General features: G+C 43.8%; 1 protein-coding gene across 1 annotated transcript in view; it reads left to right on the plus strand.

The window, feature by feature from the left end:
* Positions 1-27,140, plus strand: part of LOC115469687 (multidrug resistance-associated protein 5-like) — a 416,281-nt gene that overhangs the window by 285,369 nt on the left and 103,772 nt on the right. The window contains 2 exon segments of the mRNA XM_030202474.1: positions 10,682-10,810; positions 21,782-21,968. Of these exon segments, the coding sequence (XP_030058334.1) occupies positions 10,682-10,810; positions 21,782-21,968 (316 nt within the window).

Below are 27,140 nucleotides of genomic sequence, written 5' to 3' on the forward strand. Positions count from 1 at the left end.
TACACCGCAATCACTACTTATGGCCCCTGTCCACATTCTCTTCCTTGCCCTGTCCCTTCCTAATCTTTTTCCCCTCCCCCTACCGCTGTCTACCGCTGGATCTCATTGCCCACCCATGTCCTCTCCCGTCCTGCTCACTACGGCAATACCCTATTCACCCCCATTCCTCACCACCTCACCATCTCTCTTGTCCCCCTCCTCCTTCCTAGCTCTTAACCTTCAATACTTCCTTCCTGCCATTAACCCATCACCATTCCTCCTAAGTGCACCCCGTCTTCGTTGCCTTCGTCACCCGACCTCCCCCACCCTCCTCCGCACTCTCTTGCTCCTCCTCTTGCTATCTGCGGGAGACATTAATCCTAATCCAGGCCTCCCTCACTTGTCCTCCTATCCATGCAAACGATTCCGTGATGTCTCCAATCTCGTCTCTATTCCACTCCTCCTCCCCCTCTTCCCTCCCCTTCTCATGTGCCCTGTGGAATGCCCACTCGGTCTGTAACAAACTGCCCTTCACCCACGATCTCTTCATCTCTCATTCCCTTCAACTGCTCGCCCTAACTGAAACCTGGCTCTCCCCTGACGACTCTGCCTCAGTCACGGCCCTTTGTCATGGAGGTTATCTCTTCTCCCACACTCCCCGCACAGCTGGCTGCGGTGGAGGCGTCGGGCTACTACTCTCACCCTCCTGTAGTTTCCAACCCCTCCTCCTACCGCAGTCTCACTGCTTCTCATCCTTTGAAGCACACTCCATCCGGCTAGTCTACCCATTGCCACTCAGAGTGGCAGTCATTTACCACCCCCTAATAAATCCCTCTCTTCCTTCCTCACCAACTTCGATGCCTGGCTTTCCGTTTTTCTTGAAACCTCATCTCCGTCCCTCATTCTCGGAGACTTTAACATACACGTTGATGACCAATCCGACCCTCACGCTTCTCAGTTCCTCACTCTAACATCCTCCTTCAACCTCCAGCTATGCTCCACCACCCCTACTCACCGAGACGGCCATTGTCTTAACCTCATCCTCTCCTCTTCCGGCTCTCCCTCCAATTTCCACGCTTCAGCTCTTCCTCTCTCCGATCATCACCTAATCACCTTCACACTTCTTCAGCCCCGTCCAACTTTAACCACTACCTCCAGGAATCTCCAGGCTATTGACCCTCCCACCCTATCCTCTAGTATTTCTAATCTCCTCCCCTCCATCATGTCCTCCGAGTCTGTCGACAAGGCTGTCTCCGCTTACAATGCCACTCTCTCCTCTGCTCTGGACACCCTCGCACCATCCACCTCCCGTCCCACAAAGCGTACTAATCCCCAGCCTTGGCTGACCCCTTGCATCCGTTACCTTCGCTCCTGCGCCCGATCTGCTGAATGCCTCTGGAGGAAATCTCGCACCCATTCAGACTTCCTTCACTACAAATTCGTGCTATCCTCCTTCCACTCCTCCCTATTCCTTGCCAAACAGGACTATTACACCCAATTGACCAATTCTTTCAGCTCCAACCCCCGTCGTCTCTTCGCCACCCTTAACTCCCTTCTCAAAGTGCTCTCCACTCCCACCCACCCCCCTCGCTCTCTCCTCAATCGCTGGCCGATTACTTCCGCGACAAGGTGCAAAAGATCAACCTTGAGTTCACTACCAAGCCATCTCCTCCTCTTCACCCTTCAATCCTCTCCCTCAATCAATCAACCCAGGCCTCTTTTTCCTCCTTTCCTGACATCACCGAGGAGGAAACCGCTCGCCTTCTTTCCTCCTCGAAATGCACCACCTGCTCTTCTGATCCCATCCCCACCAACTTACTTAACATCATCTCTCATACTGTCACCCCATCCATCTGTCATATCCTCAACCTCTCTCTCTCCACTGCAACTGTCCCTGACACCTTCAAGCACGCCGTAGTCACACCTCTCCTCAAAAAACCATCACTTGACCCTACCTGTCCCTCCAACTACTGCCCCATCTCCCTCCTACCCTTCCTCTCCAAAATACTTGAGCATGCCGTTCACAGCCACTGCCTTGATTTTCTCTCCTCTCATGCCATCCTCGATCCACTTCAATCCGGTTTTCGCCCTCTACACTCGACAGAAACAGCATTCTCTAAAGTCTGTAATGACCTGTTCCTTGCCAAATCCAGAGGCCACTACTCCATCCTCATTCTCCTCGATCTATCCACCGCTTTTGACACTGTCAATCATGATTTACTTCTTGCCACACTGTCCTCATTTGGGTTCCAGGGCTCTGTCCTCTCCTGGTTCTCCTCCTATCTCTCCCACCGCACCTTCAGATCCAATCTCATGGATCTTCCTCCACCCCATCCCGCTATCTGTTGGTGTTCCCCAGGGACATGTCCTTGGACCCCTTCTCTTCTCAATCTACACCTCTTCCCTGGACTCCCTGATCTCATCTCATGGTTTCCAGTATCATCTCTATGCTGATGACACCCAGCTGTATCTCTCCACACCAGACATCACCGTGGAGACCCAGGCAAAGGTATCAGCCTGCTTATCCAACATTGCTGCCTGGATGTCTAACCGCCACCTGAAACTGAACATGTCCAAGACCGAGCTCATCGTCTTTCCACCAAAACCCACTTCTCCTCTTCCTCCACTTTCTATCTCAGTTGATAACACCCTCATCCTCCCCGTCTCATCTGCCCGCAACCTCGGAGTCATCTTTGACTCCTCCCTCTCCTTCTCTGTGCATATCCACCAGACAGCCAAGACCTGTCGCTTCTTCCTCTTTAACATCAGCAAAATTCGCCCTTTCCTCTCTGAACCCACCACCCGAACTCTTGTCCACGCTCTCATTAACTCTCGCCTTGAATACTGCAACTTACGCCTCCCACTTAGCCTTCTATCCCCCCTTCAATCTGTTCAGAACTCTGCTGCACGTCTTATATTCCGCCAGAACCGATATACTCATATCACCCCTCTCCTCAGGTCACTTCACTGGCTTCCAATCAGATACCGCATTCAATTAAAGCTTCTCCTTCTTACCTACAAATGCACTCAGTCTGCTGCCCCTCACTACCTTTTACCCTCATCTCCCCTTACGTTCCCGCCCGAAACCTCCATTCACAGGACAAATCCCTCCTCTCAGTACCCTTCTCCACCACCGCCAACTCCAGGCTCCTCTCATTCTGCCTCGCCTCACCCTATGCTTGGAACAACCTTCCTGAGCCCTTACGCCAAGCCCCCCCTCCCTGCCCATCTTCAAGTCTTTTCTTAAAGCCCACCTCTTCAATGCTGCGTTCGGCACCTAACCCTTACCGTTCAGTGTATCCAGACTGCCCCAATTTGACTGCCCCTATCGGACCGACCGTTCACTTGTCTATTAGATTGTAAGCTCTTTGAGCAGGGACTGTCTCTCTTTGTTAAATTGTACAGCGCTGCGTAACCCTAGTAGCACTCTAGAAATGTTAAGTAGTAGTAGTAGTAGTAGTAGTAGTAGTGGTGGTGTGTAACTGGTGTATCATTGAAATAAATGTTCATCACTAAAAATTTGACTTGATGAGTTTTTGCCTGGCTCAGACTCCCAGCTGGTGGGCACTCTGCTCTGCTCTGTGGCCGGGTGGTAGAGGGGGTTCCTCATCATCTTAGTTTAGGGCCTGCTGTTCTGGTTGCTGTGAATCTTGTAGGAGGGCCTGTCCTCTGCGCAGGGCCAGATTATGTAGCTTGCAGCAGGCCATAAAGGTCTTGGCAACCCCTCCAGAACGATCTAGACATCAGAACCTGTTTTTGAGCTGTCCAAAGGTGCGCTCTATGATGCCACGTATGGTCCGTTGTCTGCTGTTGTAGTTCTCCTCTGCCCCTGTTTGTGGATGCACTATATGGGCCATGAGTCAGGTCCGCTGTGGGTAGACTCTGTCACCTTTGGCGAGAAGCAGAATGAGAAACATGGGTGTGTATTGTCTGGAGTGGGTACCTTGTGGAGGTGGTATGGGAATTGTGGGTTGTGGAGTGACCTGGAGGAAGACAGTGCTGAGGGTTGCAGGGTGTAGCAGGTATGAGTTTGGCTGATCCATGTTGCACTTACCTAGGAGCCATCCACCGGTGATCTCCCCTCAGTCAAACCTGCGGAAGATTATATTTCCTCCTGTTTCCTCTTCCTCCTCTCAGGAATGATGTATATCAGTCCCCCCCCCCCCCCCCCCCCCCCCGATTGTGGACTACAGCCTATAAATATTATTGTAGAAGAGGGATTTTCCCTGAATATTTGTTTCCTTGTAAACTATGGCAGATTGCCTGACAAAACCTGCGGAAGATTCTGGAGTGCTGTAATATGTATTTGTCATGGGTTGAACCTGGGTATCAGGCACACACATCTACAATCTCCCCCTAGGCATCACACACAGCACAGCCACACAGCAATCACTCTCTCAGCACTGCCCACTCACCTCTACCCACTCACTCTCCAAGCAACAACCAACAATTCTCACAAATACACACACAGGAGCAGCACACAGGAGAAACAGAGAAACACAGACAGACACCAAACAGGTAAGGGGGTGTAATGAATGGAATGTGGGCTTGGGAATAGTGAATGGAGGGGGAGGGGATGGAGGAGATACAGTTGTGGCTGGGGAGGGGGGCTAGCAGGGGTGGACAAGCTGAGAAGGTGAGACACAGAGGAGGCAAGTTAGGGAATATAAGGGTGAAAATGTTCAGACTAGGGCAGACAGATAAATGATAACACAGCACTGAACAACTCTCAACTCTCTCTTAAACTAACTATTCCTCCACTCTCCAACTCCACAAAATCACTATTGGGTCTAAAGACAACTTTGCTCTTACCCCAGACACTTTTATATCAGGTCTAAGTCTGGACATTTGAATTCCTGCCAATGTGAAATCATTTTGCTATCTGTTATGTGCTGGAGATGTTCATTCTGTAAGACCACCTAAGACACTCCTTCAATTTACCTCCTCTGGAGACATTCTAAACTGGACTCATTAGCAATTTAGACCGGTTTTTTGTTTGTTTGATTATACCATTTGGACGTTTCCCTCTAAGAAAAATGTCAGTCTCGCTTTTAGACCACTTTTTAGATATTTTTCTCTTTCGAAAATCAGCCCAATAGTATTGTAATAATGGAAACATCAATTTTCAGAAGAGCTGATATTAAGCACATGGAGTTAGCATTTTTTAAAACACCGGCTGCCATGGGTAAAAAAACAGCCAGATTACTTAAAGAAAAAGTTAGCCCTTTACACACCTTTGAGACCACCAAGGACCTCTCGAGGAGCATCACTATCGGTACCCTCATCAAAAGAAATTGTACAATGTGATACCCGCCAGTGAGCCTTCTCAGGAGTAGCCCCCACACTCTGGAATTTACTCCCAGAGGGGCTACGTGTAACTCAAAGACTACCTCTACTTCAGGAAGCAGGTAAAAGCCTGGTTCTTCTCCTAAGCCTTTAATGCATAGGGTGACTGACTATATATTATTCTGCACCTGGACTAGCTTGCTACACACACTGTAACTTAGACCAGTTCCTTATGTCTTGTTTAACTATACAAAGAACTTGACGCTGTACCACCCATCTTGTCCTCATCTATAGCTCTGCACTTGGCTCCTTGGCTACAAGGTAAGCTGTGTTGTAGAAAAGCAGTAGCATCATATGTTGTTTGAATGTTCTAATGCGTGCTTATTAGGTCCATAAGTACATAAGTATTACCATACTGGGAAAGACCAAAGGTCCATCGAGCCCAGCATCCTGTTTCCAACAGTGGCCAATCCAGGACACAAATACCTGGCAAGATCCCAAAAATGTACAAAATATTTTATACTGCTTATCCCAGAAATAGTGGATTTTCCCCAAGTTCATTTAATAACGGTCTATGGACTTTTCCTTTAGGAAGGCGTCCAAACCTTTTTAAAACTCCGCTAAGCTAACTGCCTTCAACGAATTCCAGAGTTTAATTACACATTGAGTGAAGAAACATTTTCTCTGATTCGTTTTAAATTTACTACATTATAGCTTCATCGCATGCCCCCTAGTCCTAGTATTTTTGGAAAGCGTGAACAGACGCTTCACATCTACCCGTTCAACTCCACTCATTATTTTATAGACCTCTGTCATATCTCCCCTCAGCCGCCTTTTCTCCAAGCTGAAGAGCCCTAGCCGCTTTAGCCTTTCCTCATAGGGAAATCGTCCCATCCCCTTTATCATTTTCGTCACCCTTCTCTGTACCTTTTCTAATTCCACTATATCTTTTTTGAGATGCGGCAACCAGAATTGAACACAATATTTGAGGTGCGGTCACACCATGGAGTGATACAAAGGCATTATAACATCTCATTTTTGTTTTCCATTCCTTTACTAATAATACCTAACATTCTATTTGCTTTCTTAGCCGCAGCAGCACACTGAGCAGAAGGTTTCAATGTATCATCAACGATGACACCTAGATCCCTTTCTTGGTCCGTGACTCCTAACGTGGAACCTAGCATGACGTAGCTATCATTCGGGTTCCTCTTTCCCACATGCATCACTTTGCACTTGCTCACTTTAAACGTCATCTGCCACTTAGATGTCCAGTCTCCCAGTCTCGTAAGGTCCTCCTGTAATTATTCACAATCCTCCTGCGATTTAATGACTTTGAATAACTTTGTGTCATCAGCAAATTTAATTACCTCACTAGTTACTCCCATCTGTAGGTCATTTATAAATATGTTAAAAAGCAGCGGTCCCAGCACAGAGCCCTGGGGAACCCCACTAACTACCCTTCTCCATTGAGAATACTGACCATTTAACCCTACTCTCTGTTTTCTATCTTTTAACCCGTTTTTAATCCACAATAGAACACTACCTGTGTTTCATTAGTATTATGCTGCATTAGTATTATATCTATGTTATTAGAATTTCAGTGCTGTTAAATGTGTATATTTTTGATACTATTTCATGGTAGTCTTATTATTAGGTTTCAGTTTGCTTTTTTTCAAATTTACCTCATTTACTGTATCTGTATTTGGTCATTTTACTATTGTTATGTTGTTAACAAAATTGTAAGCTTTAAGTTAAACTGTACCTGCTGTTCACCATCTTGGTTGAATCTCTTCATAAAGGCGATTAATAAATTTTAAGTGCTGATCAGCACTGACTGGCCATGCTATCTGTTTAGTAGCAATATTTATTTTGTTAGAGTCTTGAAATACCAACTTTCTGTAATACAACCAAAGCAGTTTACATACAGGTACTCTATGTTTGCTGTCTCTACTGGGTTCACAATCTAAGGGCCTTGTTTACTAAGCCGTGCTGTAGGTACACAAAGTTTGTAGCTCGCGCTAATGCTAGAGACACCCATAGGAATATAATGGGTGTGTCTATAGTTAGCACATGCTAATTTTTAGTGCGTGCTAAAAAGTTAGCGCTCCTACAGAGCGGCTTAGAAACAGGGGCCTAGTGGAGGATTAAATGACTTGCCCAAGGTCACAGTGGGAATTGTATCCAGTTCCCCTGGTTCCTAACCCACTACACTTACCATTAGACTACTCCCAACGTTTTCTGGTTAGTTATCTGGTTAAGGGTCTGAATATCACTTCTCACCAGCTAACTTCTGGCTCAGCCTAAGCTAAGCCTATAGAACTGTCCAGATAGTGCTAAGGTGATCAGAGGGAACATTGAGCAGCACTATCTAATTAGTGCTGCTGAATATTCACTGGCAAAACATATCTGCTAATGAGATAAGTGCCTTAGCCAAAAATGATAGAAAGAGATTTCTCTGTATAAAGCAGAGGTCTGAAAATTGCTACACTCAATCAGTACAATTCTATAATTGCATATCTGCACTTATGCATACTTTGCACATGTATCAGAATCCATCCTACTCCCAACCTCCTCACATCAGAACAGCCTTCTATCTCCCAGACTCCTGCATTAGCAACAACTCCCTTCCTATCCAAGCCCTCTGCATCAGAAACTTCCTCCTTCTAGCCCCAGCCGCAGCGACCTCTTCTACCTGCCACAGTGGCAGGATCTTGTGTTCTTTCTCCTGCTACTCTCTGCAGCTTTGTGGACTCTGCAGCTTGCACCACAAGAAAGCTTTGAGCTGCAAGAACAGGAATTGCTTGTTCTTGTGATTCAAAGCCATTCTAGAACTGGCTCCAGAGTCAACAAAGCTGCAATGAACAGTGGGAGTAAGAGAACAAGCTCCGACCACCATGAGGGACTTTTCCAGCTCTAATTACATCACCCAGCTGTGATGGCAGCTGTCAGGTGATGTCATTGGAGCACTGAGAAATGAGCTTTTTTTCAGGGTTTTTTTTCTTATAAACTGAAAATCCCAAATTTCCTTTTGGGGGTGTTTTATCAGGGTTTTTCGGTTACAATCAAAATTCAGAAGCCCTAATTATGAGTTACCACCCAGAAAAAGGATCTTGAAGTTATTTTGAACAATACCTTGAAATATTCAGCTATGTGTATGACAGGAGTCATAAAGCAAACCGAGTGGAAATCTTCAGAAAGGAATGGGTTATAAAACAGAGAATGTTATAATGCTTTTATATAGATCTCTAGTACAACCATATCTTGAATCGTGTGCAGTTCTGTCCATCTAAAAAAAAAAAAAGAAAAAAGAAACAATAGTTTTATGAAGACATGGCAGAGAGAGGATATGATAGGTGTACAAAATCATGAGCTGTCAGTTTTTTCTAGGACAAGTGTCCTCACAACTGGGTGAGGTCTAAAAGAATTATAGGTTGAGTCGATGGCATGGATGGGCAGACTGGATAGACCATATAGTATTTATCTGCCTATATTTTGCTATGTTTCTATTATAGCCTATTATTGCTTTTTAACACCAATTATAGGTTCATTATTAAATTAAGCTATGAGCACAACTAACCTTATTCTATAATTTGTGCAAATTTGTGAACTAGTCACAAATTTGGACATACAACTTTCTAGAATTAGGAAGAAAGAATACACATGCTAAAATAAGTCTGTGAAACATCATAAATCAAAGGGGTATAACTTTAACAGATGTAACAGTAATGCCCCCATGCCACTTAGTTCTAAATGAACCTAGAGTCCAGCAAGTCAATAATTGGGTTAGCAATCATAGGCCTCCAAGGAGGTCATGGTAGGAGAAGCAAGACTTTCCTATTTCAAGTAGATCAAGTCCGTGGAAAAACATAGTGAAGCACCAGATCATGCCCAGCCATGTTGCGCTCAGCTCTGTGTATTCAAGGCCTAATCTGTGTCTTTAGCCATGGACTGGACAGCTTGCACCAAAGTGGTGGCATAATTCAGGTAGTGAGGAAAGGTTGAAGATTGCACATTATCCAACCTCAGGGGACTATGTCCAGACACAGGCTTTAATTACTTCTCCATCTCCCAAGGTATAGAGAAAATAACATTTTCTGCCCACCATCTAATTTAGGGTATACCATTGTCTGCAGAATGTTCTGAAGGCTAAATGTCCATTTCACCTCCTTATACTGTGTCTGGAGTTTGTCTGTTTATGGGCTGAAATCAGTGAAGATCATTTTTTTTAGTGTTTTTGTACTTGAGTTCTCTACTTTTCTGTGCTCTTTGCAAGAGCACTTCCCTATGGCGATAATTCAACAGTTTACACAGTATAGTCAGAGGTCAGCTTGCTATACCATTCTACCTCATGGGTACGTGATGTGCTCAATCAATGACTAAATCCAGAGGTAGAGTGGGTCATCAAAAATGGTATGGAGGGCCCTCTCCACAAACCCCACAATGTTTCCAGCCTCTTTCCCCTCAGTAATGCCAATCTAATGAATGTTGTTTCTACTGGAGCGACACTCAAGATCTTCAGTTTTAAACAATGCTTTCTGTAAAGCTTCCTTGGTGCTAACTTCTCCAGCCACAAATCATTGATATCATCATCCATTAGCGAGAGTCCCTGTTCTTCATGTTTGAAGTGGCCTAAAATCTCCTGCAATTCAGAGTGCATTATACCCACCTTGGCCTGGATGGTGTTTAGCTTGGTATTTATGGTGGAACTGTCAGTCTGAATTTCAACAGCACTAAGGCCAGGGTCACATAGTGGCTCCAATCAGACTCAAGTACTATGCCATCCATACTTTTAGATATGTCAACCCCTGGCATCGTGGACACAGCACCATCTTGGTTAGCTAAACACTCCACCATCAACTGCTGCTGAGAACGTTTACTAGGCTTGACCAAAATGGAGGCTGGTTTCTGTATATGCCTTCAGCCTTACTCAATTTTTACACTTATACTGAAATCACATGGGGATCATCTGATTTAAATGGTATCAGAATGGGGTCCAGGAGCTCCATGAGGCATGTCCTACCTTCAGGCTGCCATCCTGTGACTTCCAGTGGTAATCATATCTTTGATGTGCTCTCATCTGGAGGACTGCTCATTCTCCTTGTTTTCAGAGGGGCTGCACCAGCCTCCAAGGACCCAGGCCACTGATACATCTCAGGTGATTCAGGAGGACATGGTCTTTTTGGATATTAGCATCAGCAGACTTTGAGGAGTAACTGGATAAGAAAATCACTGAGATATGTTTGTTTCCTTGCTACCATCCTTGAAATTATTATAATTTACATTTTAACCATAAAAGTTAAAGCCAAATTAGAATGACTAGAATGTATATATTTCTTTGATATTCAAAGTGCAAGATGAAAATAATAAGAAAAATAGATGCTATCTTTCTGAATTATTTTATGTTTTTTTCTAGAGTGTTAATACGGGAATTGAAACGTCTAGATAACATCAGCCAGTCTCCATTTATATCCCATATTACCTCAAATCTTCATGGACTAACAACTATCCAGGCATATTGCAAAGCCAGAAGTTCCCTACTAAAGTAAGTATTTGGAGTACTCAGGTCTTACAGGGCTCAATATAATATTGTGTTCCAGCCTCTGAAAGTGAATAGTAGCAACATAGCAACCTTCCAAAACTAGTTGCAGCTTTCATATAGATATATATGTATATAGATACTAGTAAAAAAGGCCCGTTTCCGAAACAGATGAAATGGGCGTTAGCAAGGTAATCCCCCCTCCCTCTTGAGTTCCAGAGCCCTCCCCCGGCGCATCACCCAAGCCCCTACCCCCCCCCCCCCTCGGGCACATAAACCCCCTCGCCACCTGCAGCCGCCAATACTAACACTGTCCAGCCGCTGCTGCTTCTCCTGTTGAGCAGAAGCGGCCTGGACAAAAAGCAAAAAAACATTTCAAACCTGAAACAGTGCTCCATAGACAACCAGCTGGCATTGGCTGTCATCTCTGCAGCCGCTCCTCCTCTCCCCCATGACGTCGCTGCGCTCCTCTGGGGTCTTCCTCCAGGGACAGTGACGTGCAGGGGAGAGGAGGAGCGGCTGCAGAGACGACAGCCAATGCCAGCTGGCTGTCTACGGAGCACTGTTTCAGGTTTGAAATGTTTTTTTTGCTTTTTTCTTTTTGTCCAGGCCGCTACTGCTCAACAGGAGAAGCAGCAGCGGCTGGACAGTGTTAGTATTGGCGGCTGTGGGTGGCAAAGGGGTTGGTGTGGCCAAGGGGGGGTATGGGCTTGGGTGATGTGCCGGGGGAGGGGCTTGAGTGATGCGCCAAGGGGGGGTGGGGGCTTAGGTGTTACGCCGAGGGGGGGGGCACTGAGAGCTGTTTCGTAGGCAGGGAGAGGACGCATGTTTCCCTACTCTTCCCCCTGCGTCAGTGCGTTCTAGCCTGCCTAGCAGACCACCTCTGAGGGAGCCACGGTCCGAGGCAGGTTAGAATGTTGGAGGTGTGTATTAGCCGCATTGAGCCTGCCATGAGTGGGAAAGAGCGGGGTACAAAAAAATATATATATATATTATATAGGATATAGATAGATAGATAGATAGATAGATAGATAGATAGATAGATAGATAGATAGATAGATAGATAGATAGATGAAAGAAATAGAAAATGTTCATCTTGTTCTGAAACAAAGATATTTAGAGATGCAGCAGGAGGAGCCAAACTTCATGTACTGCATGTTTGCGATCTCCCCACAGATTTTCAATAATAATCAAGTCTGAAGACTCTGAAGATCATTCCAAAACCTTTACATTTCTTAGTATTTTTATTTTATTTTTTTATTTTATTTATTTTAAAATTTATATCCCACCTTTAATAAGGTGGGATATAAATTTTTCTTCATGTTCAATTGTGAAGCGCTGCGTACGACTGGTAGTATTGTAGAAATGATTTGTAGTAGTAGTTTTGTAGTAGTGGTTACAAGTGCACATTCATAAACAATATACACAAAATAAATCTAAAATCATAATGCCCCAAAAACCCTATCTGTCCAGCGAAATAAATGCAACAAAGTAAAAATAAATAAAACTTACTCTAAAAATGCCTTAACATAACAGTGAATTTTCAATAATTTTGTACACTCCCATAACACTGTAAATAACTGGAAAGGTCATTCCAAAAAAAGAGGAGCAGCCACATAAAACACAGAGTTCCTTGTCTCCACATAATGATATGCTGTGGAAGAAGGACCACACAATTACTTTGCAGATTCCGAACGCAATCATCTTGGCATATATAGCTTCAATATCCCTGTAAAATATCCAGGTAGCTTATTTATTTATTTATTGCATTTGTATCCCACATTTTCCCACCTATTTGCAAGCTCAGTGTGGCTTACAATGTTCTGTCATGGCAATCACCATTCCAGAGTACAAAGATACAATTAGTATTATTACATAGAGAGCATGGATGACATAATAGAATTAAGCAATCAGGTATAGAGAGATCACATTCGGAATATCAGGTAAATGGTGATGCATTACAGTTCCTATGATGGTTCATTGTGGTATGCCTTGTTGAAGAGATAAGTCTTCAGTGATTTCCGAAAGTTGATTAAGTCGCCCATTGTTTTCACATTAAATGGCAAAGCATTCCACAACTGCGCGCTCATGTAGGAAAAGCTGGACACATGTGTTAATCTGTATTTTAGTCCTTTACAGCTGGGGAAGTGAAGATTCAGGAATGTTTGTGCAGATCTTTTAGCATTCCTGGGTGGCAGGTCAATGAGGTCTGACATGTAGGCCGGGGCATCTCCGTGAATGATTTTATGAACCAGAGTGCAGACCTTGAACATAATGCGTTCTTTGAGTGGAAGCCAATGTAGCTTTTCTCTTAGGGGTTTGGCACTTTCGTATTTTGTTTTACCAAATATGAGTCTGGCTGCAGTGTTTTCGGCTGTTTGGATTTTCTTGATGATTTGCTCTTTACAGCCAGCATAAAGTGCATTGCAGTAGTCTAGATGGCTTAGCACCATTGATTGAACCAGGCTGCAAAATATATCCCTTGGGAAGAAAGGTTTTACTCTTTTGAGTTTCCACATTGTATGGAACATCTTCTTTGTTGTATTCTTCACATGACTTTCAAGTGTGAGATTTCGGTCAATGGTAACTCCAAGAATTTTCAGGGTGTCTGAAATGGAAAGGGAAAAGTTTGGTGTGATTATAGTGGTGAATTTACTTGTGTTATGTTGTGATGAGAGTATAAGACATTGTGGCTTTTCTGCATTAAGTTTTAATTGAAATGCATCCGCCCATGAATGTATGATTTGGAAGCTGTGGTTGATGTCATTAGAGATTTCCTTTAAATCATGTTTGAATGGGATGTAGATTGTGACATCATCTGCGTATATGTATGGATTGAGGCCTTGATTGGATAGCGATTTAGCCAGGGGTGTCATCATTAGGTTGAAGAGGGTTGGCGAGAGTGGTGATCCTTGGGGAACTTCGCATTCAGGTATCCATGGAGCTGACGTATTCGAATTAGATTTCACTTGGTATGTTCTTGTGGTTAGGAAGCCTCTAAACCAACTAAGAATGTTTTCTCCTCCGAAGTTCTGCATACAAATGCTTAAAAACCATTATAAGAATCTTAAACTGCACTTCATGTGTATGTTGAGTTATGGTTTTGATAATCAGCTTTAATTTCTTTGCTAATGGGTCATTAGCTTCCATAAAATGGTGATATCTAGGGGTAGCTACTGATGTGTTGTAAGGGACTAATGCACAATTGTGGCCAAATGACACATGTTGAATGGCAAAATAGTTTTTGTCCCTAATGTGCATTTTGGTAGAGCAATGCAAACTAAATAATAATTTTATTATGAGATGCAAAGCATCTCATTATTAAGCTAATTGAATAACACGGCTTATGTTTAACATCACATACTGCATTATGGGGGTCATCTTAAAGAGCCCAGCAAACTGCAAATGATCCCATCCATCCCTTATTTACCACAACAAATCCACCACCTGCACAGACCTATTGCTAGATGCTGAGGGGAACTGCGGAGGAGTCTGTTTTGGGGGCAGAGGATAGATTTGAGGAAGGTGTCTGGATTGGGGGAATCTGTTTGGGTGGGGCAGTTGTTGGGGATGTTGGGGGTAGTAATGATCATTTCCTCATAGGTGAACTGTTCTACCCTTTTATCATGTTGGTCACCCTTTTGTGCCCCTTTTCTAATTCTGTTTTACCTTTTTTGAGATGCACAAACTAAACCAAACAAAGAGGCAGGTGCTAAAATGCTAGCAATAGAGACAAAAGATGCTACCAAAAAATGACCAAAGTAAAATTCCAAAACATGTTTATACATTCTACAAGTTCAAACACAGACTTCTAAGGCAGGCACCTAGCACCGAAACACAGTTTTGTGTCAAGTCTTCAAGGTGTACCTTTTAGAATAAATACTGTATTCCTATGGCGTACCAAGGGGGGGGGGGCGGTGGGGGCAGTCCGCCCCGGGTGCATGCCGCTGGGGGGGGGGGGCCGCGCGCCTGTCTGCTCCGCTCGTTCTGTGCTCCCTCTGCCCCGGAACAGGTTACTTCCTGTTCCGGAGCAGAGGGAGCATGGAACGAGCGAAGCAGACAGGCGCGCGACACCCCCCCAGCAGGTAAAAATGCACCGGGGGGGGGTGTCCTTTTGCCGGGGGGAGGTGTGTCCTTTCGCCGGGGGTGGGGGGGTCGCGCTGCACCCGGGGGGGGCGCATCGGCGATCCGCCTCGGGTGTCAGCCACCCTAGGAACGCCACTGCTGTATTCAAAGAACCAATTGACTCCCACGTGTTTTGGAAGTGCCGTTTTTCTACCCTACTCCTTTAGACTGTTCCAAGATGTGGTCACACAATGGAGCAATACAGAGGCATTATGATATTCTCTGTTTTATTCTCCACCAGGGCCGGTCTTAGGCTGAGGCAACCAAGGCGGCCGCATAGGGCCCCGCGCTTAAGGGGGCCCGGCACGGCGCACCTCAACTCTGCCTCCTCCACTCCATCCCGCTCCCGCAACGGCTTAAAAAACACCAACGGGAATACTCGGCGTTCCTCCAAAGCCCTCAGCTTTTCCGGGAGAATCCTGAGATACCCTTGACCCCTATCCAAGTTGCCTTTGCTTTGCAAAGTGTTTATTTTTAAATGAATGGAGCGCAAGACAGTGCCCTGCAACCCCCACCCCCCACTTTCAGCGTGCTTCTCTGTAGGGCCGTCCTCCTAAAACGCCCCCTATAGCACTTCTTCACCCCGCCACCCTTCTACTGGCTGGAAGGAGATGACTGTCCCGCCCCCTATTCTCCCATCTGAGGGTGGAGTTGAAGACTAGGCCGGTCCCCTTTCGTGATGTCAAGTGAAGCCACCAACCACGGTTGCAAAGTGTGTGGTAAATAAAAGCGCGTACCACGGCTTTTGCAGCCTGTGATCCCGGGCAGCATGGGCGTGCGTCGGCACCGACATGTCTTGCAGGTGCACCTGCGCCCAAGCAGGTGGCGGAGGGTGCGTGTTGCCTCTCTTTCTCTCGCCTTGCGGGAATTCCTTGTTTTAAAAAGCAGAGCTCTCTCTGTGGCATTTCCTTTCCTCGTTTGGTGCACGAAAATGCTTTTTTGGCACAGCCGGAACATTACAATCAGCATTTTAGTGGCAGTTACCTGCGGTAAGTGCTGTAGCTGAAAGAACTTCTCTGCAAAGTGGGAGAGGCTTACTGTGCTTTTGGGGTGGCCTGTGAACCCCCTCACCCTGCTCATTTCAGCTGGATCTGGAGTAGACTCGTCGGTATCCCTGCAGATGTCAGCATGCATGTTGCAAATTAAAAGATAACGAGCAGAGAAGTCTAGTATTAGCACTGGATACAGTTTTATTCCTTATCAATGGGGTGGAGCTAGGGTGGGGTGGGGTTAGGGCGGGACGGGGCTAGGATGGGGCCCCACCAAATTGGTCTGCACAGGGCCCCGCACTTGCTAAGACCGGGCCTGTTCTCCACTACTTTCCTAATAATTCCTAACATTTTGTTTGCTTTATTTTTTATCTACTTTAATGTTTATTAAAGTTTCAACAAGTACAATGAATCAATAAATGATAAACAACATAGAGTTCAAATAAATATAGATAATCATGAATAATCTTATGGTAGAATTCCAACTCAAAAAAGTTAGAAAGGCTTAGTTATGTACCAAAACACAGTCTGAAACTTTAATTTTACTAATACACTAGTATAGTCATGAAATAAATGAAAGCTTAAAATGAGAGTTAAAGTAAATTATTGTAAATTAAGTTAAATAATAATAAAAGAAAAAATAATATAAAGTATAGAAGATTTACAAACCACCAACTATGAAGGTTAGACCATACCCCCCACCCCACTGAGGTACTCTCATATAAACAATACTGTAAGAAGAAGCAGCAGTTACAAGCACATTCCCTCCAAGTAGTACAGTTTTCCCAGACCACTTGGAACTTTAGAACCTAAGAAGCAATGGAGAAAAGTATACACAAATCCTAAGTAGGAGATTGTCAATTCATGGGGAATTTACCCATCCCATTGCACTAAAGACCATGAGGGGCATTTTCTAAAGAAATGACTAAGTTGGAATTTGGACGTCTTTGTAAAACGTCCAAATTCGGAGGCGGGGAGAAGGTCATTTTTGAAAAAAGATGGACATCCATCTTTGGTTTCGAAAATACCATGGACGTCATTGGATTTGGACGTCTTTGATTTTTGGTGATTTTCAAAACCAAAGATGTCCAAGTCTAAAACATCCAAATGCAAGCCATTTGGACGTGGAAGGAGCCAGCGTTTGTAGTACACTGGTCCCCCTGACATGCCAGGACAGCATTCGGGCGCCCTAGGGGGCACTGCAATGGACTTCATAAAATGCTCCCAGGTACATAGCTCCCTTAATATGTGTGAAGGAAACAGCGAGCCCTCCAAAACCCACCAGAAACCCTCTATACCCACATACTGGTGCCCCCCTTCACCCATAAGGGCTATGGTAGTGGTGTTCAGTCCGGGGTAGGGGGTTTTGGGGGGGCTCGCTGTTTCCTCCACAAATGTAACAGGTAGGGGGGTTGTATTGCTTCGGTATTGCAGCCTGCTCACTTGATCACCACAGACTGCTCACAGAATAAAATACTACAGATTATTTTAGATTCGTATTGGGTAAATGAAACTCTTTATTTGCACTTTAATTGGAGAGTGTATAAGTCATTATTGTTACTGCATCACAATGATTAAGAAATACACACACTAATCGAGTACATTACTAAAGGAAGGCTATAGAAAAGTAAAATAAGAAAGACATATATATATATATATATTTATACATACATCATCACTGGTCAGGAATTACATCATTCAAGCCCTTATCTCATCAGCTGGGGGGCCCGTTGCAGCAAAAAGCCTGAAGTCTCCCTAAAACCAGGAACAAGTCTTTTCTACACGATGCGTCCATCCACAGAATGAGCCCCAAGGCTGTGCTGCAAAAAGCCCCCTTTTTATTAGGCTAAAACTTATCCAGGAATGTACATGAGGTTTCAGTCATATGCTGTCAGTTCAGATAAACAAACCACTGGCCAGGTGTGTTATCTGCCGAACCTCAAACATACCCCGCCTCCCTCCTGCATAAGCTGGCTTCAGAGGCATTCCAACCTGTTCTTGAGAGGTGCCTTATCTCATGCATTGTTCTTGAGTGTGCCTTATCTCATACATTGTTCTTTGAGATATACCAGGAAAGTCACTTTTGGGTCAAAGACAGGGGATTTTAAAAATGTATTATCGATTAAAGCAAGACTGAAAAGCAATTTTTAATATTTTCCATCACATTCGGTTCTTTGCTTTTCAATTTTGCTTATACGATAATGGTATAATAGAATAACTATGAGATATTTTTCACATATAATGAGTAAGATAACAATTCCATATAGTCAAAATAATGATTATGCAAAGTATGATTAAGATAGGATGAAATAGCAAATTTAATGCTTTGGTAGCTGAAGGTGAATGTCCAGAGAAAATGTCCCACCAATTATGGGCGGTAGCTTTTTGCAAGCGTGAAGAAACACCCACAAGTGTATCTCCAGTGAGAGTTGTATCAATCTGGTGTTGAAGCAAAGTTTTATTGCGCTTCTGCAAATATTGTTGTAAAAGTTCAGTTTTTTGTATAGCATCTCTGAAAGGCTGTAAACTTAATGAAATGTCGGCTATATTCAGTACTTGTGGATACCAATATAGGGTCAATTGTTGCTCCATATCCAGTACAAAGGTATATAATTGTCCATGCCACCATAAATAGTAAAACAACCAGAAAAAGGATAAGATAAGTTATATAAATCGGTTACACTGACATCATAAGAAGCTAAACAAATGTATTGAGCATTAATTTCAATAAACATACTAAAATTAGTAGGGAGTATGGTCCAAGGGCAAACATTAATAGAATGCTGTAATAAACACAGTTCTTATAAAGGAGAATGTTGTCCACAGGTCTTTCTCTGCCTTCATCTACTATGTTACACGTTATGTTACAAATAGCCCCATTAATGGTATGTTGACAAAATTCTAAGTTATAAGTAATATTATCTGTCCCAATATAATTTCCAGAAAAATGTGGTAACCAAAATTAAAATTCATTAGCAAAAACAATGGGCAAAATTATAAATTTACACAAAACACGTTGCTTGGTTACATTGAAATGCACAATTTGCCCAGAACAAAAGAGGTCAGTACATATTACAGTATTTGGAATTATTAAAATCCAATTTGCGAAAGGAATCCACCGGTGAAAGATTCGCCTCCACAAATAATCAGAATTAGTCATTAACAGGCTTATTTTCGAAAGGGATCGCTGGCAATCTTCCGACACAAATCGGGAGATCGTCGGCGATCTCCTGATCCTGGCCAAATTGGTATTATCGAAAGCTGATTTTGGCCAGCTTCAACTGCTGTTTCATCCCGGCGCTGGCCAACCTTCAAGGGGGCGTGTTGGTAGGGTAGTGAAGGCGGGACGAGGGGCAGGTTGGGGGCGTGGGTACGAGATGGCCGGCTTCGCCTTATAATGGAAAAAAAGAGGCTGGCTCGAACAAGCATTTCGCCGGCCGGACTTGGTCCATTTATTTTTAGGACCAAGTTTAGAAAAAGTGCACCAACTGACCAGATGACCACAGGAGGGAAGTGGGGATCACCTCCCCTTACGCCCCCAGTGGTCACCAACCCCCTCCCACCCCCCCCCCACCCCAAAAAAAAATAAAATAAACTTTTTTTGCCAGCCTGTATGCCAGCCTGAAATGTCATACCCAACTCCTTGACAGCAGTATGCAGGTCCCTGGAGCAGTTTTTAGTGGGTGCAGTGCACTTCAGGCAGGTGGACCCAGGCCCATCCCCCCCTACCTGTTCCACTTGTGGTGGTTAATGTAGAGCCCTCCAAAGACCCCCAAAATCCACTGTACCCACATGTAGGTGCCCCCCTTCACCCCTTATGGCTATGGTAATGGTGTAGAATTGTGGCGAGTGGGTTTTGGGGGGATTTGGGGGGCTCAGCACACAAGGTAAGGGTGCTATGCACCTGGAAGCTATTTTTGTTTTTTGTTTTTTTTGTTTTTTAAGTGCCCCCTAGGGTGTCCGGTTGGTGTCCTAGCATGTGAAGGGGGCCAGAGCACTACAAATGCTGGCTCCTCCCATGGCCAAATGCCTTGCATTTCGCCGGGTTTGAGATGGCCAGGCCCGGTTTCCATTATGGCTGAAAAACGAAGCCTGCCATCTCATATAAACCCGGCGATCCTTCTCTAGATCCGGCGAGCGATTTGGCCGGCGCCAAGCGTATTTTTCGAAAATATGCTTGGCTCCGCCCGCTTAAGGCGCCGGCCCTAAGATGACCGGCCATCGATTTGGCCGGCACCGTTCGATTATGCCCTTCTAAGTCATCCTGAGCCTTATTCCTTTGTATGAGGGCAAATAAATGCTGCAACGTGCATGTAGTCCAATTCATAAAATATGTTATGACGGCGGGGAGGGGAGGGGGGGTGTTGGCGGTGCCGGGGGGGGGGGGCTAAAATGTGCCCCCTCACCTAGGGCTCTGGACTCCCCTCCCGCCGAAGTCTGGCTACGCCCCTGCCCAGCATTATAGAGTCTTGAGTAATATGTAATTTATCTTTAAAATCAAGCATGGTACTGGAAGATTGGAGGGTGGCTAATATAACGCCAATTTTTTAAAAAGGTTCCAGAGGAGGTCCAGAAAATTATAGACCAGTGAGCCTGACGTCGGTGCTGGGCAAAATGGTAGAGACTATTATAAAGAACAAAATTACAGAGCATATTCAAAAGCATGGATTAATGAAACAAAGCCAACATGGATTTAGTGAAGGGAAATCTTGCCTCACCAATCTATTACATTTCTTTGAAGGGGTGAACAAGCATGTGGATAAAGGTGAGCCAGTCTATATTGTGTATCTGGATTTTCAAAAGGCGTTTGACAAAGTACCTCATGAAAGACTCCAGAGGAAATTGGAGAGTCATGAGATAGAAGGTAGTGTTCTATTGTGGATTAAAAACTGGTTAAACGATGGAAAACAGAGAGTAAGGTTAAATGATCAGTATTCTCAATGGAGAAGGGTAGATAGTGGGGTTCCCCAGGAGTCTTTGCTGGGACCGTTGCTTTTTAGCATATTTATAAAGGATCTAGATATGGGAGTAACTAGTGAGGTAATTAAATTTGCTGACAACACAAAGTTATTGAAAGTTGCTAAATCGTGAGAGAATTGTGAAAAATTACAAGAGGACCTGTGCTGTGTTTTGGCGTATAGGTTTGTCTTTTAACGCAGTGTTTATGGTTCAGGACAGTGAGGCAGCTTGGTGGGGCTATTCCCAGTTTGTAGTAGTGACCTTTTCCTGTGCTGAAAGATCTAAGGATGCTTCTGTCTGTCAGCACCCGGACTTGAGCGTAGTGTTGTTTTGCAACATCGTCCTTTTCACTGCGTGCAAGATTGGATTGTACAGTATATATTAGCATACACCGTACTTTCAGACTCCTGAGACAGGCACCCATGCACTGAAATGCAGCCGCTGTGTTGAGTCTTTTGGTGCAGTTTCAATAAAAGATCACGCATAAAAATTATTGTGTCTCCCTTGTGTCCTTTGGAAGAGCCAACCCATCTGTAAGAACATATCATCCTGCTTGTTCTCAGATAAAACAAGGTTACTCACCTGTTGCAAATGTCCTCCAAGGACAGTAGGATATATATTTCTATATACCTGTTCACCTTTCCTTGTTGTTGAATAATATAAACACTATATTTTAGATGGACCGGGTCTCACATGACAGTGGTAGGTGGGAAGATGTGCACATGCATTGTGCAGCACTTCTTCCAGAAAATGAACTGGGGAGCATTTCTGCTCATGCATAGTTAGATGACGTCACTCTGTCCCATCAGTAACAATATACATCTTCCTGCTTTCAGAAATCACCTGTTACAGATTAGTAACTTTGTTTTCTCTGAATAAAATAATCAACTTTGGGGTTTTGCAGGTGCCAGAAACTTTTGGATATTAACCAAGTACCTCAATTTCTGTTTAACTGTGGAACTCGCTGGCTAGCTGTTCGCCTTGATCTCATCAGCATCACCATGATAACTCTTACATCAGGATTCATAGTATTTTTCCATGGGTATATATCCCCAGTATATGCTGGACTGGCAATTTCTTATGCTGTTCAGGTAATGCAATTGAAGTCTTTATTGTGCGAGTCTGACTTATATATTAGCATTCTCTGTGGGGTAAATATTCAGCTGGCAGCGGTGAGCATTTTTTGAATCGCTGCCGGCATTATTCCTGGATATTCAGTGCTGGGCCATGTCAAAGCTTCGGCACTGAATATCCAGTTTATGCGGCACTGGCCTACACATAGAGGGGCATTTTCGATAGAACGTCTAAATCAGAATTTGGATGTCTTACAAAAACATCCAAATTCTGAACAGGAAAGAAGGTCATTTTCGAAAAAGATAGACGTCTATCTTTTATGTTCGAAAATGCTATGGACATCTTGTGATTTGGACATCTTTTTTTTGGTCCATTTTTGAATAAAAAACGTCCAAATGCAAAATGTCCAAAACAGAAGAGGAGTGGCTTAATGGTTAGTGCAGCGGGCTTTGATCCTGGCAACATGGGTTCAATTCCCGCTGCTGCTCCTTGTGACTTTGGGCAAGTCAAATGCACAAGGGGTGTTTTTGGATATGACATCTAAGTCTAAATTTGGACGTTTTTTGTAAAACGTCCAAAATCAGAACAGGAAAGGTCATTTTCTAAAAAAAAAAAGTCTCTCTCTTCCTTTTGAAAATGCTGTTTGGAAAAACGTTTTGTGATTTGGATGTTTTATTTTTTGGTCCATTTTCAAACAAAAAACATCCAAATGCAAAACGTACAAAATACACAAGAAAATCCACAATAGAGTGAAACCATTTACATGTTCTAGGTGTGGTAAAAGCTTTGGTTGTAATGTAAATCTCAAAGTGCATCAAAAAGTCCACACTGGAGAGAAACCATTTGTATGTACAGAGTCTGGTAAAAAGCTTTGATCAGAAAGTAAATCTCACAATGCAACAGAGAATACACACAGGAGTGAAAGCATTTACATGTCCTGAGTGTGGTAAAAGGTTTGGTTGGAAAGAAAGCCTCACATGACATCAGAGAATCCACACAGGGATGAAACCATTTACATGCACTGAGGAGGCAAAAGCTTCAGTTGCATTGGGATAGGTAATTAGGGAATGTACACTCTTGCTATGAAGTATGGAAAAATAGCACTCTGGTATTTAGATATATGTAATGAGACCTCCTTTTCATCTATAGATCTGAATTCAAAGCCCAAATCTAATGATAAACAATATACACAAGACTCAGATGTTATAGAAAGCTTGGCATCAGGTAGAATAATGGAAAGGTTACATCCCAGGAAAGCAATAGGGCATCCTTGGGGGCACTGCAGTGGACTTTATAAAATGCTCCCAGGTATACATCTCACCATTGCTCCCTTACCTTGTCTGCTGAGCCCCCCAAACCCACTACCCCCAGCTGTACACCACTACCATAGCCCTTAGAGGTGAAGGGAGCACCAATAAGTGGATACAGTGGGTTTCTGGTGGGTTTTGGAGGGCTCACAGTTTTCTCCAGAAGTGTAACAAGTAGGGAGAGGTAGAAGCCTGGGTCCACCTGTCTGCAGTGCACTGCACCACTACTAGACTACTCCAAGGACCTGCATGCTATTCTAATTGACCTGAGTATAACATCTGAGGCTCGCATAGAGGCTGGCAAGTAATATTTTTAATCACATTTTTTAGGGGTGGGAGGGGGATAGTGACCACTGGGGGAGTAAGGGGAGGTGATCCCCGATTCCCTCCAGTGGTCATCTGGTCATTTGGGGCACCTCTTATGTGGAATAAAGGAGTAGCCTAGGGGTTAGTGCAGCAGACTTTGACCCTGGGGAAGTGGGTTCAATGCCCACTGTAGCTATTCATTATAAAAACAGGTCTAGCTCAAAACATCTAAGTATTAGCCTTGGACGTTTTTGTTTTCTTCCATTATGGCTGAAAGAAGTCCAAGTCTTAGAAATGCTCAAGTCCTGCCTTGAGCAAGCCCCCTTGAGATTTAGATGTCTTTCTGATGGACTTCAGAGAAAAACGTCTAAAAAGAGGTTTTGAAAATACTGATTTGGACATTTTTGTGAGATAAACGTCCAAATGCAGACTTATGTCACTTTTTGAACGTTTTTCTCTTTTGAAAATGAGCCTGATAGCGAGTTAAGTTGATATTTAACCATCCATAGGTTGCTGCACAAAGATAGGACTGTGTTTTATGTGGTCCCATTTATGCGGTTACTCTGGCATGTTAAATTCTGAAGATCGGCACAACCGGCCAACTGCTGACTCCGCCCCTGGAATGTCCCCAAAATAGATGGGTTTTCACTTAGGCGCTAACCGCAAATTTTCAGTGGTGATAACCGGTTAAGTTTACAATTTACTGTTACAGTTTACAATTTATTAACATTTGCTATATGGCCTGACTTTGCAGATCTCAACGGTTTACAATAAAATAAATAAATACAAATATAAAATGCAGAAAAAGAACTCCAATATAATGAAAGGGAAGAACATCTATACCACAGCAACCATAACAAAAGGTAAACATCTAGTATACCCAAGGAAGTATCACCCCTTCTCCACCAGCTCACATACCAAAGGCAACCTCAAAAAAATAAGCCTTAAGCTGTGCTTTAAACTTCTTTAACAAACCCTCTGAGCACAAACAGACAAGGAGACCATTCCACAATGTAGGTGCCAGACAAAAAATGTACACTTGCTAGTAGATTCCCAACGCACCCTAGATGGTTCTGGAACTGCTAACCTAAAATCTGCCACCAACTTCAATAGCCTGCATGGCTCATAAGGGATGACCAAGTCAGCAAGGTAAGGTGGGAGCTTTTCATAATAAGCCCTGTGCGCTAACACAAGAATCTTAAATCTAACCCAATAATACACGGGTAACCAATGGTAATGTCGATACAGCAATGTCACTGAATCCCTCCATTCATCCTTGCCCATCAAACAGTACTATGAAGGGTCTTCAACCTCTTCAAATTGATCTGAGTAATTCCCACATATACTATATTGCTACAGTCGAGATGAGACATTAACAAGGCATGGATCATAATATGCAATGCTCTGTCCTCGTAAAAATGTTGGACAGAGTGAAGTTGGCGTAATACAAAAAATACCTCTTTTCACAGCAGCAGAAATCTGATGTGTATAGGAAAGCTGATAATCAGATACTACCTAAAAACATCCACCACTGGTACTGTGGTACCCAATAACACGGGAACTACCAAATGATGCTCCCACTTACCTGATAACCAACTTGCAGTAGTTTTCACCATATTCAGTGCAAAGTGATGACTCATCAATCAGACACAGTAGCCAAACAATCCTGTAGTGGCCACAGATTAACAGCCTTAGGGGAAGTTCCCAATAGCAGAAGCAAATCATCCTGATAAGCATAAACCTTCACCCAAAAGCCTTCAATATCTGACAAAAGAGGACTGTAAAAGATACTAAAAAGGAGTGGGAGCAATGCAGAGCCTTGAGGCATGCCACAATGTAGAGCTCTAGCCTTTCACCTACCAGTATTAATGACTGAGAAGATGCGGTCTGTCAAAAATAATGAAAATCATGCAGGAACAGTACTCTACAATCCAATCACCTGCAGCCAGGTCAACAGAAGCTGATGGTCTACTAAATTAAACTCTGAGGCCTGGTCAAGAGAAGCAGCCAACACAATCTTACCTGAATCCAAACTGCTACTCACTTCATTATAAAAAGCCTGTCAACGTCATCTCCGTACTATAGCTGGTGTGGAATCCAGACTGACAAGGGTGGAACACCCCAAAAGATTCCACAAAATATGTTAACCTAATACCAATTTTTCCACTACTTTAGTCAAAAAGCAGAGATTGGACACAGGTCTATAGCTCAACAGACTCATAGTAACATAGTAAGTGACAGCAGATAAAGACCTGAATGGTCCATCCAGTCTGCCCAACAGTCACATTCATTATCAATTCAAGATTAAATCAGAAATTAACATGATATTATATACTTGATAATGGTCTTTCTTTGGTGTTCTGCCTTCTGGGACATAGACCATAGAAGTTTGCCTGGCTCTGTTCTTATGTTCCAACTACTGGAGTTGCCGTCTAAGCTCACGCCGGTCTATCCAAATCCGTCTTGTCATTTGTGGGACACAAATCATAAAGTCTGCCCAGTACTGTCCTCATGTTCCAAATTACTGGAGTTTCCATCGAAGCTCTCTCCAACCCATCCTACAACCGGATTGCTATATGCGGGACTCAGACCATACAAGCCAGCCCAGCACCGTCCTAGTCAATACAGCCAGAGTTACCATCTAAGCACCACTTGACATGCAAACACATATGCAACCCTAGTTTTGTTTTTTATACCATTCATTTTCTAATTAGAGATCCTCTGTGTTCATCCCACGCAGTTTTGAATTCTGCCAGTTTTATTTCTCCACCACCTCTCTCGGGAGGGCATTCCAGGCATGAACTACCCACCAACTCAGAGTCCATCAAGGCACTCTTTAGAACTGTTTCCACATGCATGGCACCAAACCAGTTTCAAGACTCTGATCAAAAACAAAAGAAATGGCAACATGTCATGTACAGACATTTGAAGCCACTGAGGAGGAAGAGGGTCTAACACACTATGGTGCTCATTTTTAAAGTACACAGATTTACAAAGTTACATAGCAACTTTGGTTAAGGGCTGAATGTTTGCCTTAACAGGATAAGTGCCTTCCGTTCGCACATACTCAGATATTGAATGCCAGTGCCTGGATATGACCTAGCACTGAACATCCAGGCATGAAACCAGTGTCAGCCAAAAAAATCGCTCACAGCAGCCAGCTGAATATTTACCTCTATATTTGTTATAGGGGCCCATCTTAATTTTTCCATCAGAGGCCCATTCAATCCTAGCTACACTTGTGGTAAACACCAGAAGTGTAGCTACGATTGAATGGGCCTCTGGTGGAAAAATTTAAGATGGGCCCCTATAACACCAACTCTGTCAAGATAGCAAAGACTGGAGGTGGAGGAGAACCTTTATAGCTCCAGTAACCAGACTCTGCAAAGCATCTGTTCCAGACCTATATAGGAAAGCTCTCAGAATAAAGCCAGGACTCAAATTACAATAACCAAAACAACTTCAAGGGAAGGTGGGAAGGTGTGTGAGAATGACTGACCTGCTGCCTTAGAGAATACCTGCTTACAGCTAAGTATTTTCACTTTCTCCGAGGACAAGCAGGCCATGTCATACTCA

The sequence above is a fragment of the Microcaecilia unicolor genome, chromosome 4 (assembly GCF_901765095.1).
Source record: "Microcaecilia unicolor chromosome 4, aMicUni1.1, whole genome shotgun sequence".
Lineage (NCBI taxonomy): Eukaryota > Metazoa > Chordata > Amphibia > Gymnophiona > Siphonopidae > Microcaecilia > Microcaecilia unicolor.